Source organism: Chaetodon auriga, chromosome 24 (assembly GCF_051107435.1).
Source record: "Chaetodon auriga isolate fChaAug3 chromosome 24, fChaAug3.hap1, whole genome shotgun sequence".
NCBI lineage: Eukaryota > Metazoa > Chordata > Actinopteri > Chaetodontiformes > Chaetodontidae > Chaetodon > Chaetodon auriga.
Genome location: NC_135097.1, coordinates 17,189,356 through 17,205,909, shown reverse-complemented (window position 1 = coordinate 17,205,909; position 16,554 = coordinate 17,189,356). Strand labels below are relative to the sequence as shown.

Genomic DNA, 16,554 nt, shown 5'->3' with positions numbered 1-16,554 from the left:
ATCTCAAATAAAGTGCAAATAAAGTAAATTGTGTACCCCAAACTAAACCCCAGTGTCTTCATGGAACATATTCCTACCAATGCACACATCAGAAACTGAAATTTGCCAAATATGTGGCAACAAAATGTTGAATACTTCAGCTCCTCTTCTGAATAAAGAGCATCTAATCAGCAACTAGTTAGAGCCTAATTAGAGCCACTAATTAGAGCGACTGAGTGACCTGGACATGTGATTTTTCCCACTGTGAAATCAGGAGGTTGACCTGACAAACTATGAAGTAATGGCCACTTTACACATTCTGGACAAACCCTTTATGGATTATATACTGATAGAAATATCATGTAGCACATTTAATATATTATACAACATTATGAAATAAGACTGCAGGAGAAGTGTAAAGGCATTCAAATCTTTTGTATTTTCCAAACTTTACAAATAGTGCAAATATAACAATAAAAACTGCAAATAAAAACCTTCCAACAGCAATCATCTCTTGACAGGCTGGAACAAATTCACACAAGAGCTGCGACAACCAGGAGTTATGGCAACATGAGAAGTGCTGACTTTTACACACAAAATAAAAACTCTCAGGCCCAGAAATGTTACTGTTCCTGGACATGCTTGCACTGCAGAGCAAACACAACCTTTCAGTGCAAAAACAAGGAGGAAGCATTCTTGAGATGAGATGGAAGCGCTAATGTTAATTTTGTGCTAATGAAGATTTGGCTTTTATCATGCAGAGACGTTCAAATCTTCGCCTTTCATTTCAGAAAAAAACTACATTTGCGTAATGTAAAAGCTGTCATTTTCCAAAATATTTCAGGTGACTTGAACAGCAAAATAAATGACGAGATTCACTAAACGCCTTTTAATACATGAACCTGAAAATCAGTGTTAAAAGGAAAAAGATCCTACTGTACATGTACTCATAGAAATGTTCCTATGTGACGGTCATGAATATGAATGCAGTCAAATGCTACAATAAGGGGGGCTATGAGCTTTGCTTCAAATACAAAGCAATAAAAGACAGATCTGTGTGGCTGCTTCTCCAGCTCATACGTGTCAAATGAATCAACAGCAAAACTTGAATTCAGTGAGTTAGCTTGAAGACTCCATCTGTTTCATGACCATGGCTGCTTTCTGCATTCCATTTGCACCTTCATTCCATCTGCTCCACCGGAGAAGTGGTCACACAATATGATGTAAACATTTCAACACCAAAATCGATGACTGACAACAATCAGACATTAGATTCATATTTCTTTCATAGCCTACCTTTCATTTTTAAATGGACCTGTTTTTTCCAATGGACTAACCATGATACTCGCAGGGTTGAAGTAAATTTGTGCAAAATTTGGGTGAACCTTGCTTCCCAATGTACCACATCCTACAGTAAGGCACTGTGGTGACAAACTGCATGTTCAAAAAGTGTAGCTCCTCTTGGGCTGAACAAATATTTGTTGATGTACACACAGTGTTTGTGTATGTGGTTAACGACCAATGACCACAATCTTTCACAACAATTTTTTTTCAACCCAAATCCTAATCAGGAAGCTTTTTTAAGCCTAGACATTCATTTTTCTTACCCAGAAAAATGAATGACATGGTCATGTAACAGTTAAGGAAAGCACTGACAAAGGATGTGGTCCTGCTGATAGATCCAAAAACATCTCTCTGGGTAGTTCTAGAAGCCAATTGCAAAGAGTATTCTGTTGTTGTTGCTCAGTTTGGAGGACTTGTTGGCTTCCTCAGCCTGCCACGAGTAACAGTCATCTGAAAAGTACTGAACTTTTGTAATTATGAATCTACTGGCACTAGATTATCAGCAGGTCAAGTCCAAACAGGTCAATCCTGCTGTTGGTCTTAACGAACGAACACTGGTCAAGCCTTGTCTCTACTGTTTTTGGCAGCTCATATATGACCGCACATTTTCTGTGTTGCACACTCTACATTCACATTAACAATATGTAACAAAAGTCACTAACGCACAGCACAGAAACTGCAAAAAAAACACAGTCCAAAGGCACGAAGCAGCTCTCGCTGAGGCACCGCTGCAGCTGCTTCTCAGTGGGTCAAAATGCATTGGTGCTGAACGCCATTTAGGGTTTAAAAGTAACAGAGCCTAATCATAGCTGACATTTCTGAGACTAGTTTTTCACCATCAGTGTCTTCTGGAGTTACACTGCCACCTCATACTGGTTCAGTGTGCTCCTCCTTGGATCAACTGTGTCCTAAATGTCCTCTTACTGCTGACTTAAACCCACAGCCATCAATCTGACAGCAGGTGAAGAGGACCAAACATCCAACTGTCCCATTCTTGATTTTGTCTTCTCCCACATTCTTGTAGATCGGTGGCCCAGCGTTTAGTGGCTGGAGACTGGGAGAATCACTGCATCAGACACTTCTCTTTCTGCTGTTTAGCATACTTCCTCCTCCGCTGCTCTAGGCCTCGTTCCAGACGCTCATCCTCCTCCAGACCTCTGAAGACATGGAGAGGAGACACAGGCTGTCAACATAGGATGTTTTTCAGTCAGCCGAAACAGATGTGCTTTTATTTGAATCAAAACAGCCGTCAGGACAGACAGCATCACAACTCATCTTCCACTCACATCACTGTGAATCATTTTAGACCATCTCCATAGGCCTTTTTTCATCCCTTCTGCATAACTAGCCCACAGCAGTACTGTACCTGAACACTGACGGAGGACTAAGGCTGCTGTTACTGCACTGCTGACCTGCTGATTTCACAAAACAGCCAGAGCACACAAAGTGGTGCACACTGGCTGTTTCGTGAAGGCAGCACTTGAGCAACCGGTCTCCTCCGTCAGTGTCAACAATTGATGCTTTCAGTCACAGTACTGCTGTGGGCTCAGACACATGCACACACAAGGTCATAGGTCAGTTAAACCAGTAAAGCAAGAGTGAAGTCTTGAGTGGTTATGGTGTGGCTATGGCGCCTACACATGTAGGTGCAGCAGCTATTCCATAGATGACATGCCCCTTGTCACACATCACGTGCAACACGTTGGAGCTATGGAGCTTCACTGTGATGTTTGAGCTGCGCAGAATGTTGTATGAGCAGAGTTTGTTTTCACATTCATCCTACAGTGGTGTAAATCCAGCTTTAAAGGCAGGAGGCATTATTTCAATCAGTGTGTGTATGTAGATTTCAGATCATTATACATGTTTGTAGTAAAGTTAAACTGATAGTTGAGTTTAGTTTCAGTTTTCCAACTTAATGACCTCTTCTGTTCTAGTGTGTATTTTCCCTGACTTTATTTCAGTTCATCTCTACTGAATTCGTTCTACTTATCTAACTTGTCGTGCAGTGTCTTTGAGTGTCTTGAAAATAAAATGCATTATTATTATTCAGACAAAAAAAAATCAATGTGTTTGTGTGTAGTGACTGCACACTCAGCGCATACAAATATATGATGAAGGATTTCTTTATTAACACTGATAGGAAGAACGAGTGTATCATTATTATTATTTGTGAACTGTCCTTCAGTCCATTGGATTTGATTTCATTGCTGTGACTATCTTCTGGGTGTCCCTGATATCTGCATCCATTGTGTAAGACAGAACGTGACCACAGGTCCTTTATTCCAACAGCTGTCAGACTGTTGAACTCCAGCATCATTTAATGGAACACTGTGTTGATGCTATTTCCCACTTCTACATCACAAATCTCCTGCTTTTGCACTACTGTTATTAATGCTAATGTATGCTCACATCCATTACATCTTGAGCAATTTTTCCTTTTTGTCAACTGTGCAATAGTACAAATACTATTTATTATCCATATTGGCAACAGTATTTTTATAATCTGTACATCATGTACAGATACATAGTTGATCTTATCTTTGAACACATCTTGATGTACGGCTGGCAGTACATGAAAGCACTCTACCTGCAGAGAACTGCCACATGATGTGCTGGCTGGTAGCAGCCTCTCTCTATACTGCCATCTAGTGGTACATTATCCATGAATAAAGGAGAAACCCTTTGAGAAAAGTGATGTCTTTATGAAAAAACATGTATCTGTTTTGGTTCCAGTTTTCCTATGTCAGTATACATGTACACATGTTGACCGATGCAGTTGTAGAGACTCACAGACTTTCAAAGACCACAGTAAGCGTGTCTCACCCTCTCTCCTTGGCGTCCATATCATGAACCAGTTCATCTCTCTGGTTGACCAGTGAAACCAGCTCCTGAAGCAGCAGCTGCTCTCTGTGTTTATGGGCCTGAGTCTTCTGACACTCTGCAGCACAAAGACAACAGCAAGAAACAAAAAAGACTATTCAGAAGGATGGGAACCTTCTGGAAGAAAAGAATGGAAAGTGACAACAGTGGTTCAGGTGTGTGTGTGTGTGTGTGTGTGTGTGTGTGTGTGTGCATATATATACACATACACACACATACACACACACACACACACACACACTTATATATACATATATATATATATATATATATATATATATATATATATATATGTCTATTTTTATCAATATTTCCCATTTTTCTGATAACTCATATCTCCTGATACAATTGGAAGGTTGACAACAGGGACCTCTGACTGTCATGGACTACTAGTACTATCTGTGATGCGATACATCTAACATGCATAAGCATGTACAAACAACTACAGGCTGCTGCAAAGTAACCAAATACTGTATGTTTGGGGTGTTGTGCACATCAGTCTGACTTTATGGAACTGAAACGACCCACCCATCCGATGTGTATCAAACACTCAACCACTTCCTTGACAGAATTCAAGACAAGCTTGAGAGTTTCTCTTTTTTCAAGTGAATGATTTTCTGTCTCATGTTGTGAGACAGAAGATCATGAGCACAAAGCCACAATCTGAGCATTCAAGCAGTGTTTGAAGGAGTGTCAGTCTGTCATGGGCTGCATTCTGGTGTGTTGTTGAAGCAGTATAAGTTTAGCAATAAAGTCGTACCTTCCATTGCCATCATGTCCCTCAGCTCTTTGTTTAACAGCTCAAATCTTCTTTCCAAGTCTTGTTCCTCCAGCCTGTCGATCACAAGAGATGCATTATGATATCTGTCTGATTTTTGGTCAATTGTGAATATTGTACTGCAAATTCTACAGTTTATACTGTAGATGTTTCAAGCATTGTGTGTTGTGGATGTCTTACAGTAACTGCAGATGATCCTGCCTCCTGATTAAAGCATTCTTCTTGTTGACCAGCATAAACCATTCCTGAATCAACCTCTCCTCCTCCACCTTGTCACTGCCTGCAGGAGAGAATCACAAGAGCATGACCCTTGTGTTACAGGCATCCTCTTTCCAAAATTGGGATAACAGAGTTTCAGAGTGATTAATGAATAAGATCAGAACTGGTAACACTAAAATCGCTAAGACATAATTTGTCTATCATTTACATAGTTGTTTAAATCTGTGTATGTTTATGTGGGCTTCTGGCATTCATTCTATCCTGAAAACCAAAATTGACTTATTGCTGTCTTCAGATTACAAATGATTCCCCCAAATTACTCATTTTCTTCCCTAAATGTAATAATTTGTACAGTTGAATTACTTTGTTCACTCAACATATTTCTTTGTAGTCTATAATTTCCTGTGCAAGAAGCCACAAAGTTCTGTGAGAGCTGTAAAATTCCTGAGTATCTTACCCGTTTCCAGTAGTTGTCTGAGTTTCCGCTCCACCACCCCTGCTCTGTTATCAACATGGTTTTGTTCCACCTCCAGTGCTTCCATCTGATTCATCACATACTGGCTGGGGTCCTGGACACATGAACACACACAGATATAATTACCTATAACAATAAACTGTGTTTTTTATCAATGATACAAAATAGAATAGTAATGTTATGCATGTGACAAAAGCAGAAAAGACAGTTCTCTCATATTTGGACTTGACTTTTATTCAGAGAAAGTTCTAGACATTTAACCTTAGAGTGAAACAAATTGTTGCTAACTGACCTGGCCTTCTGGTCTTCCCGCCTCAACCACAGCCTCTGTTCTCTCTGTGAGACAAACAGAAATGAACTATACCACTTACATAGATTAAGCAATGCTTTACACCTTTAATTTCGTCGATGAAAAAAGCATTCCAAATCACCACGTCCAAATAAAGTCAACAGGAAACAATGCCACCTTTAAAAAAGGTGGGTATTTTAAATCAGCGGTGAGACTATTCTTTTTGAAAACAACTAACCGGTGTCTGATTTCCTCCGGGCAATTACACTGGTTTCTTGCCCTGCAACAACCTGCAAAGAAAAAAAACATCACATATCACAGAAAAAAAGGTAAAGATTAGAATGAAAAGGGATAAGTTGATAAGGAAATCAGGTATCATACCACTGATATGTCTCCTTCATCTAATGACCCACTTCTCCGCTGTGACCTACGCTTCTTGACCAGATCAGCGTCTTTGACACGAGAGAAACCTGACTTGGACAGGAAATGAGTCCTTGGTGGTGCCACTGGTAACTGAGTCCCACCTGCACCAGTAACCTGCAGCCGTTTGGTTCTGGGAGGTGGAACCACATCCCTACTGGATTTACTGTCCTTCTCTGCTGTGCCAGCAGTTCCATTTGTCTCAAGACTTATACCCTCCTCCTGAAGCCTCTGGGCACAGTAGCGAACAGTTGCCTCAGGGTCCTCTTGGCTCTCCTGGTCCCCTGCTACTGCATAGCTGGACTCGCTGCTATCCTTCTCAATGTGAAGCACACTGAGCACCTGGCCTGTGAAATGGGTACGGATCTGGTTGAGGTAGGTCATGACAATGAGGCGATCAGGCACTGCGGCCATGACCATGTCTGAAGGTTCCATCAGCCTGGAAATTCCAAGTTCAGCAAAGCCATCAAAGGCCTGCAAAATAAATAGACAGATTGATTGATCAGATTATGAATTGTCAACTAACTAAAAAAAGTGAAACAAGTCACAGTTATGCTATGTTTTTTAATTTAAACAACAGATAGCCAACTGTTAATCACCTTTTTGTTGTTGCGCTTGATGTCGTATGGGTCCAACATTTCATAATTACTACACAAAGGAAAAACAAGACAAAATGAACAGTGTATGCATTAAGGGACTGGGGGGGGGTCTTCTCTAACTGTAGAACTATTTCAACTGTTTCTTACATCTTTTCTGGGTGAAAGTGATGTAAGATGGCACAAAAGGCAAGGCCGTTCCTCCAGGAGGTGCTGAAGTTGGTTATCTTCATTCCCTTGTGACCCTGTGTGACTTCCTGACACCATTCCAGTAGAGACTGACTGGATGTCACTAAGCTCGGACTGGTCAAAACGTTCTAGAACACATAAGATACCATTATTTAATGGCTTTATTTTGCCAGAAGAATAACACAGAAAAGAACAGTAACACATCTGAATAATGGAATACCGTTTGCCAAACAACATTGCAAAGTTGTTAATGTTCAAGTGTTCAAGTTTGTTTATTGTCGTTCATTTATATACGTGGTACACAGCTGAGTGAAATGTAATTCCTCAAGGGCCCAAGGTGCTATTACACAAATAATAATAATAAAGTAAAATAGGATAGAAATAAAATAGAGTAGAAACATAAAACATAATTACTCCTTTGTGATTGTATATGGGGCACAGCGGCGATGATGGACTGGCATAAAATGTCAAGCTGTGTATTATGTTCTGTACATATCCAAGAATTTATGTACATGTGCATACAATTTTGTACCTGTGCATGAAGCTAAACAAACATGTGGCATCACTGGCCAATTAACAAATCCAGCAGACACAAAGCAATATTAGCATTCATATGGTGTTTTTTTTCTGTGTAGCTGTAAGTCCCATAGTCATGACACTTACTTGCACTTACTTCACAAGTTAGTAGGTAACTTTGTCTGTCTGCTGTTTAGTGCTGGGCTGGTAGTAAAGTAACAAGCTGAAAGAGGCTAACAATCTCCTTGAAAGTGAGACCTGCAGAGTTGGTGAAAATTATCTGTGGGTTTCTTCACCCTGAGCAACATCTTCCAAATTACAAACACAAACAGAAACATCAGTAAAAGCAGTTTCAACTTACTTCCAGGGAGGCATCTCTGTCTGCAGGTCTTTTCTGAGGAGTTGTTGGTTCTGTGGCTTGGTGGAGGTGGGAAACTTGTGACATACTGTCAACTTGGCAAGAACCACTCAAACGTTTCTTGACACAAGGCATGGGTACAGGCTGACCTGAAGATTCTTCCGTTCTCTCACTCTGCCTGGAAAGACACACAAAAGCAAAGCGAGTCAGAAATTCCAGAATTCACTTGAAAATATGTTTTTACACCAACAACAAAACACCAGTAACCACGTCACTAATGAAACCACAAACACAGCAGAACATGTTAGATAACTAGAAAATAGAGGGAAATTAGAATTTCTATTGTGTATAGAGAGGATAACACAAAACACACATGTATCTCAGTTGTGAGTGCACCCCCACCCCTTGATGTGTACTGATTCATCTTACCTTTCTTCCTCTAAACAACCAGCAGCTACATCTACTGACACAAAGCCAAAGTCCAACTCTTCGTCCCTTATTTCCTTCCTTGAGTTTATTTCCTCTGGTTCACTGTCTTTATCATTCTCTACATGCAGCCAGTCATCCTGACAAGATGCAACAGTGGAAGCAAGGGCCCTATCAACCTCTTCATTGAGGACTTTTTCAATGTCATCCTGCTCAGACACTGCCTCTGTAGTACTCTTTAAGTCATCAGTAAGAGCAGGTTTGTCTGTAAAGGTCCAGTCTTCAACAATTTCATCCATTGGTTTCTCATTATCTTCTACAGAGTGTGCCTGTGGAAATTCTTCTTCTGCCATAGCTGCTAAAACTTCCCGCTCCAACTCTGATGCAACGTCATCTTCTCGTTGGATTGTGACAAAACCTCCTTCAGAGATCACACTTGAATTCAGTGACACTGAGCCTTCCTTTGTTTCCTTACTAGTGATGGATATATCCTCTAGGTTTCTCTGAGAGAATTCCATTTCCAAGGGGAATATATTGTCTACAGTCGGTGTGCTATCAGAGTATGTCGCACTGAGACGTTTCTTGGTCCGAGGCAACGGAACAGGCAAGTTTGACTGTTCATTCTGTTGGACTGATTCATGGCCAATGGTGTCAGCTCCTGTGTGTGGTCGGCATGGTGGTGATGAACCAGAAATTGTAATGTCATCTGGGAATGAACCACTGAGACGTTTCTTTACTCTTGGTTTTGGTACAGGCAAGCTTGGAGCTCCTGGTGTCTTCTCTGAAATATTACCATCATCGACTTGAATAATGCTCTCAGTGGTCAATCTGCTTCTCCTCAGTTTAACAGTGGCTTCTTCTACTGCAGATGTAGATGGTTGATCCCCCAGAGGAAGAGGGGGGAAGCCTTTGCTGTATTGAACCTCTGACAATTCTTTAGTTGTTGAGGAAATGGATGAAGGACCACCTAGCCTTGCTACATGTGCCTCTTCTGTATAGAAAGCCTTAGATATGCTCTCTGTAGCTGTAACATCACCTTGGAAGGACCCACTGAGACATTTCCTCACACAAGGCCTTGTTATATGACCAGTTTTTTTGTGTTTCTCTGCTATCTTTGATGTATCCTCTGAGCCACCAGCTATATTTGACTGCTTTATTTCTTCCATATCACCCTTAACAATATTGACGATCTGGACTGGATTTACAGACTCCTTGATTGTAACATTTAAATTTTGTGCCATACTTCCCATTACATTGTCAATTTTGCCAGATTTACTTGAAGGACATCTCTTGCCACGTTGTGGAAGACGTATCTTCTTTATGATTGAAAGAGAAGCTGTTTGATCAACATGAAATATCTCTGGCTTTGGGGTGATGCTCTCAGTTTCTTTTGTTTCTAAGGGAGGAATTACATGAGACGAGGCCTGAACAGATGTATCAATGTCTTTCTTGGGCCATTCCAGGGTGCAATAGGTTTGTTCTGTGTCCTCTGAGCAGACCAATTCTGTATCTGCCTGTAGAGATGTACTCCCAACATAATTGGTGGTTGTTTGGTCTTTTCCTCCTACAGGTTGTGAAGGGATCATTTCAGTGGCTGTTTGACAGAGCTTATCAATGCTCTGTAAAGGTTCAAGAGCACCTAAGACATCACAGCTTCTCTGACAAGGTTGAGGAGGAACATGTTCAGAAGCTTTCAAACCAGAACTGACTTGGACTTTCAAATTTGTTTGATGATTTGTTTTTGGTGTCTCTCTAGTAATGCCATCTTTTCTTCTCAGGGGCTTGCAAGGGGCAGTTCTCTGTGGAGTTTCAGGTGGCAAACTACCATCTCTTCTTTTTACACGAGGAGGAGGGACAACATCAATGGGTATTTGCACAGATTCAGCCTCCCCTTTTTTTCTGTGGTCACTGGTGTATGGTGTTACTTGACCACCAACACTTTCTTGGTTACGTTCATTCTGAGGTAGACCTAGAGGAATGCTACTGTCTCCTTTCTTTATGCAAGATGGGCCAATGGAAGGTTGTGTGGGAATTATCTCACCATTAGCATCTTTCTTTCCAGACTGGACTGGAACAACCTCAGGGAGGAGCTTGACCAACACAACATCAGATTTTTGTTTTTGATCTGGTGTTAAACTTTCCTCCCTCCTGAGTGGTTGTAATGGAACAGTGTCTATTTCTTGATCACGCCCTTGCTGTTGAGGTTCTGGAACGTTTCTCTTAGGCTTTCTGCCTCGCTGAGGAACAGCAAAGTCAGCTTGTGACCCAGTTGGACTGATGTGCTGAAAGTCTGAGGCTTTGTCTGTGAGTATCTCTCTATTTGCATTGGCATCTGTCAGTGACTCATTCGACGTAGGATGCAGGGATGTGGTAGAAATTTCTTCCATGCTTGTTTGTTGGGGGCTTAAGGAAAAGAACAAGAACAAGCTTCAGAATTTGCTGATCTTTACTTTGTCATATAGTTGTGTCATGCAGCCATTCTCCAACCAACTTAATCTGCTCGATGAAAAAGGCGGCAACCAAATCTTATTACAAAATGCAAACCAAAACTGATTTGTCAATATTCTGCTTCACTTATATAAATGCACACGGTCATTTAAATGACACAGCAGCACATAAAGGACACAAGGACAAAGTTAACCTCAGTTTACAACACCTATGTACTATGCTATCAAAAATGTATTATTACCATACCCCAACACAATGCAAATCCTTGTAGCTATTACAAATAGTTGGCCATCACAATATCCTGAGTAGTGAGCACTCATAAGCAGAAGAAGAGATAATGTTATCACCAGAAATGCAGAACATGTACACTGTCACACCGTGCAACCAAACACGAAACTGGATCTTTGTCCAATAGCACTCACCCTTTATCCAGCTGTGAAGGAGCTGTTACTGTTCTAACCTCTTCCTGTTCTGTCTCAGTCTGGTGCCTTGCTAACAAACTTTCAATGTACACTGATGTTTGAACACAGTCCTGCCCTGAGAGTGATCTCTCCTTTGTATGCCATTGATCAAGACTAGCCTTTTGTTCCTCTATTTGTTCACCACTGGCCTTTGATATTTCAGTGATATCTGCTTCTGTCAGTGGTGGCCATTTCTTCATGCTTGCACAGACCGACGACCCTTCATCACTTTCAGTCGCTGCTGATGGAGACAGTGATCGACCACTTTTTGGATATTCAATGTTATGTTTGGTGTGAAGGGCTTCAAACTGGCCTCCTATCTTCTGTGTGGAAGTAGTGTTGCAGACGGAATGTGGAATAAACTTGTCTGAAGTGGTCAGTGTCTTGTCTTTCAGATCCATAGAAGAGATATCCTTGGGCTGGGGATCCACTTCGGTTAAAGTAGAGCTAGATGGCCCCAAAATGGATGCTACAGTTTCATAACTATGAGACATGGATACTAGAGTGAATGAGTGAGTTAAACTGGAACCATGCAAAACAATGGTTTCAATAAACCTGGAGCTAATTATAGAAACCAGTGAGTATTGGAGAAAGTAAAAAACATTCCCATGCTAATTCAGTCCAGATTTTTCTTTACCCCAAACTTTAAAATGTCAAAATCTGCATTCAAAAACAGAATGAGTTTGAAAAATGACAAAATGAAACATGGAATATTACAGTCTCCATTTAGGTTTACCAATAATCTATGCACATTGTGTTCATTCATGCATCACACTATCAGTTTCATACCAGTCTTACACTTACCCTTTGTGGAAAACACCCACAATGGCCTTTACTAATCCTGAGGTGTCTTCCTCTTTTGCCGACAAAGAGGATTCTGTCTGTTTTTCTGTTATTGTTCCCTCTGCCTCCAATACTTCCCAACCCAAGACTCCCGCTGGCTCTGATGTGTCCAGTGGATTCTTCACTGTCTGGGTTTCCTCTGCTGCTATCCTCTCTACTTGTGATTTGCTGAAGACCCAAATATAAAGGATTTTAAGGTGCAGTTCACAGAACCCATGCACCAATATAATTAAAATTTCATAAAATACAGCTTTCACACAGGTGCTGAAATGTACCATGCACTTTATTGTCAAGTTACTTAAGCTACCGTTTATTGGTCCAAAAAGTCCATGTTAGGCAAGCACTACTTTCACAGCAAACAATGCAAGAGCACTGGGCTCTTCTACTTACCCTTTAGGTACAAAAAGGCCTATGTTTTTCTTTTCATCACCTTTGAATTTGTCCTCTGTCATAAAAACAAACAGTAAAATACACGAGAAGAAACGACAAAAAAAAGGTGAACGTGACCTTGATATTAACATTGCAAATGTCTCACCGTATGCAAGTGCTGTGCTTGGGCTACTAAAAGATGTGGAGGGAACACCAGGAATTCTTGCATCCTTGAGATTTGACTTAGTTGGCTGTGCATCTTGTGACGTATCTGTCTCAGTATAACAAGGGACTGGAACAGTCAATGTTTCTTTGTCTGTTGGATTTGATTGTAAAATGCTGGGGAACCCAGGAATTCGAGTCAAATGTGGACACGATGGAGCCATTACTACCACGTACTTCATTTCATCCTGCGTATGTTTATGTTTTGCTCGTAATTTTGCAGTGAGATAAAACTTGTCATTCTGCAGCTTCTCCAACAAGGACATGCTCTTTGTCGTCCGAGCTTGTATATTCCTACATTCAGCACTAAGCATCCTTGCTGATGGAAAACCTGGGATACATGAAACACATGGAGCAGACGTATACAAGCTGACCATGTCTGGTGGTCTGTTAACGACTTGAGCAGAGGGAAAGCCACATACTGTGGCCTCTTTTGGACAGGATGTCACTAATCTCACCATGCTTTTCACATTGTGGCAATATAGCTGGTCCTGTCCCGCAAGTGGTATAATCATTGCTGCCCTCTTCTCCTGAGGCTTTATCAAAATTGCTTTTGTTTCATTTAGCCACCCTGTGCTTTGAGTTGTAGTCATCGATGCAAATCCTTTGAGACTTGAAGCACTGGAACAACAAGGTACAAAACTTATCATACTGGGTTTGATCTTGAATTTTGTTTGGGGTGCAGAGGGTAACCCAGGGATCCTGGATGCTTCTGGGCAAGATGGTGTTAAGGCCAACATTGTCTTCACAGTTTCTGTGTCTTGATTTGGACTGTGTATCACAAAAACTGTCTCCTTTGGTGGCTTATCACATAAAGTGTGTGGATCAAAAAGCCATTGAAATTTTGAGGCCCCTTCAAAAGATGCAAATCCAGGCACACTGGATACTTTGAGGGAAACAGGTACAAGTCTCAGCATACCGTATCTGGGGACAGATGGGAAGCCTGGAATCTTTGTTGTTCCTGGGCAAGAAGGAACCAAAGCAAGCATGTTGTTTGGCTTGTCAATGTTAATTGGTGAGCTGTTAATCCTACACTGAATGTTCTTTTGGGGTCTGTGCATCAATGAACCAAGTTCAGCATCCCACCCTTCTTTGTGCGCTTCAACTGATGAAAATCCAGATATGACAGAAACTCCAGGGCAAAAAGGCAAGAGGTTAACTACATTTAGGCCATAATATACTATTGTGGGATTTGGAATAGATGGGAAACCAGGAACACTTGACTCTTTAGCACAGGATGGTACACAGGAAACCATATTCTTCATTATCTTTCTGTTGTTGTTCGATGTATCGAATATGATCACCTTCTTTGGTAGCCTCTTCAGCAATGACCCCTTTTCTGTCACCCATCCTTCCGTCATATCCCCATAAATCGATGGGAACCCAGGTATTTTGGAAACTTGAGAGCACAATGTAAGAAGGCTAATAATACCTGATGCACAACACATAGTTGGGAGATTTAGATGAGAAGGAAATTCTGATGACGGCACCTCTATTGGAAGGGATGGTTCAAGGGAAACCATTGGGGAAACATTCAGTGCTTTCTTATCTTTTTCAATCAATGATATCTGCTCTTCTTTCATTCTGGGTTCAAATGTTGGCTCCCTGTTCATTGTCCACTCTTCTAAATTGTGAGATGATGGAAATCCTGGTATGCGTGACCTTTTTGAGCACGAGCTTGAAAGACTGATCATATCTGTCATGTCAATGTTAATCATTCTGGGTTTTGGTACAGAGGGAAAACCTGAGATGACTGATTCTCTTGGGTAACTTTGTGCAAGAGACACAACTCCTTTCATGTCTTTGTCCATTTTACTGTTTTCAAGTAGTAATACAGACTCCTTTTTAATATGCTTCTCCCATAATGGCTTATGAATAGTGTTCCAGTTCTTGCTGTCATATTTCTGTATCGAAGGAAAACCAGCCATACTAGAGGAAGCTGGGCAGGATGGAAGGAGATGGACCCTACTAAAGCCATTATAACTTACTGTAGGTTCTACAACAGATGGAAATCCAGGGATACGGGCCTCTTTTGGACATGTTGGAGCTAAAGCTGGCATGGCCTTCATGTCATCATTGTGAGGTCTATCTTCAATGATTACTGTGTAGATTTTTGGTGGCATTACTCTTAAGGGTTTGTGATATGTACACCAGCTTTTGCTAAAATGTTTCATTAATGATGGAATACCTTCAATACAAGAGGTTTTTGAGCAAGATCTTGAAAGGCTAACATCAGATCCATGATGTGCCATAGTAGGTAGGTGTGGAATTGAGGGGATACCTGGTATGCAAGAACATCTGGGACAAGCTGGTACCAAAGCTCCCATTAATTGAATTTCATCCTTCTCTTTTGATGACGCTGTCATGACAAGCTCAGGTTTCATTTTCTTCTGCAAAAGTGGTTCCTGTTGTGACATCCATGACATGTTATTGGCTTCACTGATAGATGGTGAACCAGGTATGTTGGATACATCTGGACAACTGGGATATATATTGACCATGTTTGGTCCATAAAAAACTAAACCATATTGTGGTATAGATGGGAACCCTGGATTTCTGGTCTCTCTGGGGCAAGATGGTACCAGTAAAACTATTTCTTTGTTCTTTTCATCATCCTTTGATACATACGGTTGTAACAGTTCCTTCATTTTTGATTGCTTCTCCCAAACTGGCTTTTGATCTCTAAGCCAGTGTCCTTCTTTTACAGTGAATTTGGATGGCATGCCAGTGATATTTGTGACACTGGGAAAGGTTTCCAAGAAAGTGGACTGTTTGTACTCAATTTCAGACTTTGCATAATATTGCATACATTGTGCACTTGAGGGGGGAGACTTTTTACATACCATTTGTTGTGCTAGATCTGCATGTCCTTGTAAATGAAAAGCACCATCAGTGGTTATAAATTCATTATCCTTTGATGGCTTATCCCAAGTTGACTCACTGTCCAGCAGGCATTCATCTGTTTGTTTAGCAGTAGCAGTGAATTCAAATACGCCAACTGCTGGGCAAATCAGCGACAGATCTGTCATCTCAGCTTCTGTCTTTGTCTTCATTTCATCATCAGTGTCTAGCATTGTGGAAGAGAGACTTGTGGTCATGGCAGTATCATATAAGGATGGGGCCGTACTGACGATTTCTTTTAGCCTTTTTATTTCTTCTTCTGATGTGTTCCTCGTTACCTCTGTAGTCACCTTTGGTAGCTCCACCCATATTATGGGCTTGTCTGTAGGACATTTTACTGTAGTCGCTGTTGGTAGCTCCTCCCATAGTACGGTCCTGCTTGTAGGATATTTTTCTAACTGCTGCTCAGCATTATCTATTTGGGTTTGAGACGGGGTTTCTGCTGCACCAGCAACAATTGGACATGATGGCTGCAGTGAAGCCATGTTTTCATCTCTAAAGAGAAGGTAAATAAAATGTTATAGTCAAAGTTTCCTGTTGGAAGATTTCAAATAAAAATAATAAATAGAATAATGTGTAAGAGCATTCCCATAACCAACAGTGTAATTCTACATATCTTAATCACAATACAGTACAAGTCTGGTGCAATGTGCCCCAGTCAATCAGTGAGAAAGTAATTAGTGCCACACATAATAATTACAACTAATTTACATATGGTATGATAGCAGTTCGAAATTAAGTTGTACTCCTACTATCTATTCCTTCTCATTATCATTTTTACAATACATATTTTACTCTCATGCATGCAATTTCAACAAATGCTGTTCAGTGCAAACTTGCT

The 16,554-nt window shown here is 40.8% G+C and overlaps 1 protein-coding gene across 11 annotated transcripts in view; it reads right to left on the bottom strand.

Annotated features, from left to right (window-relative positions):
• Positions 1-399: 399 nt before the first annotated feature.
• The window catches only part of ehbp1l1a (EH domain binding protein 1-like 1a), a 43,099-nt gene continuing 26,944 nt past the window's right edge, over positions 400-16,554 (bottom strand). For 4 of the 11 annotated variants that reach the window (XM_076724624.1, XM_076724627.1, XM_076724628.1 and 1 more), the window contains 15 exons: positions 12,612-16,208; positions 12,183-12,389; positions 11,340-11,861; positions 8,473-10,872; positions 8,047-8,221; positions 7,131-7,297; positions 6,984-7,032; positions 6,346-6,858; positions 6,203-6,254; positions 5,968-6,011; positions 5,658-5,769; positions 5,162-5,261; positions 4,964-5,037; positions 4,147-4,261; positions 400-2,480 (listed from right to left, as the gene is read on the bottom strand). In XM_076724624.1, the coding sequence (XP_076580739.1) occupies positions 2,387-2,480; positions 4,147-4,261; positions 4,964-5,037; positions 5,162-5,261; positions 5,658-5,769; positions 5,968-6,011; positions 6,203-6,254; positions 6,346-6,858; positions 6,984-7,032; positions 7,131-7,297; positions 8,047-8,221; positions 8,473-10,872; positions 11,340-11,861; positions 12,183-12,389; positions 12,612-16,208 (8,221 nt within the window). In that variant the 3' untranslated portion in view covers positions 400-2,386. The other 7 variants (XM_076724636.1, XM_076724634.1, XM_076724635.1 and 4 more) reach the window with 5 other exon arrangements.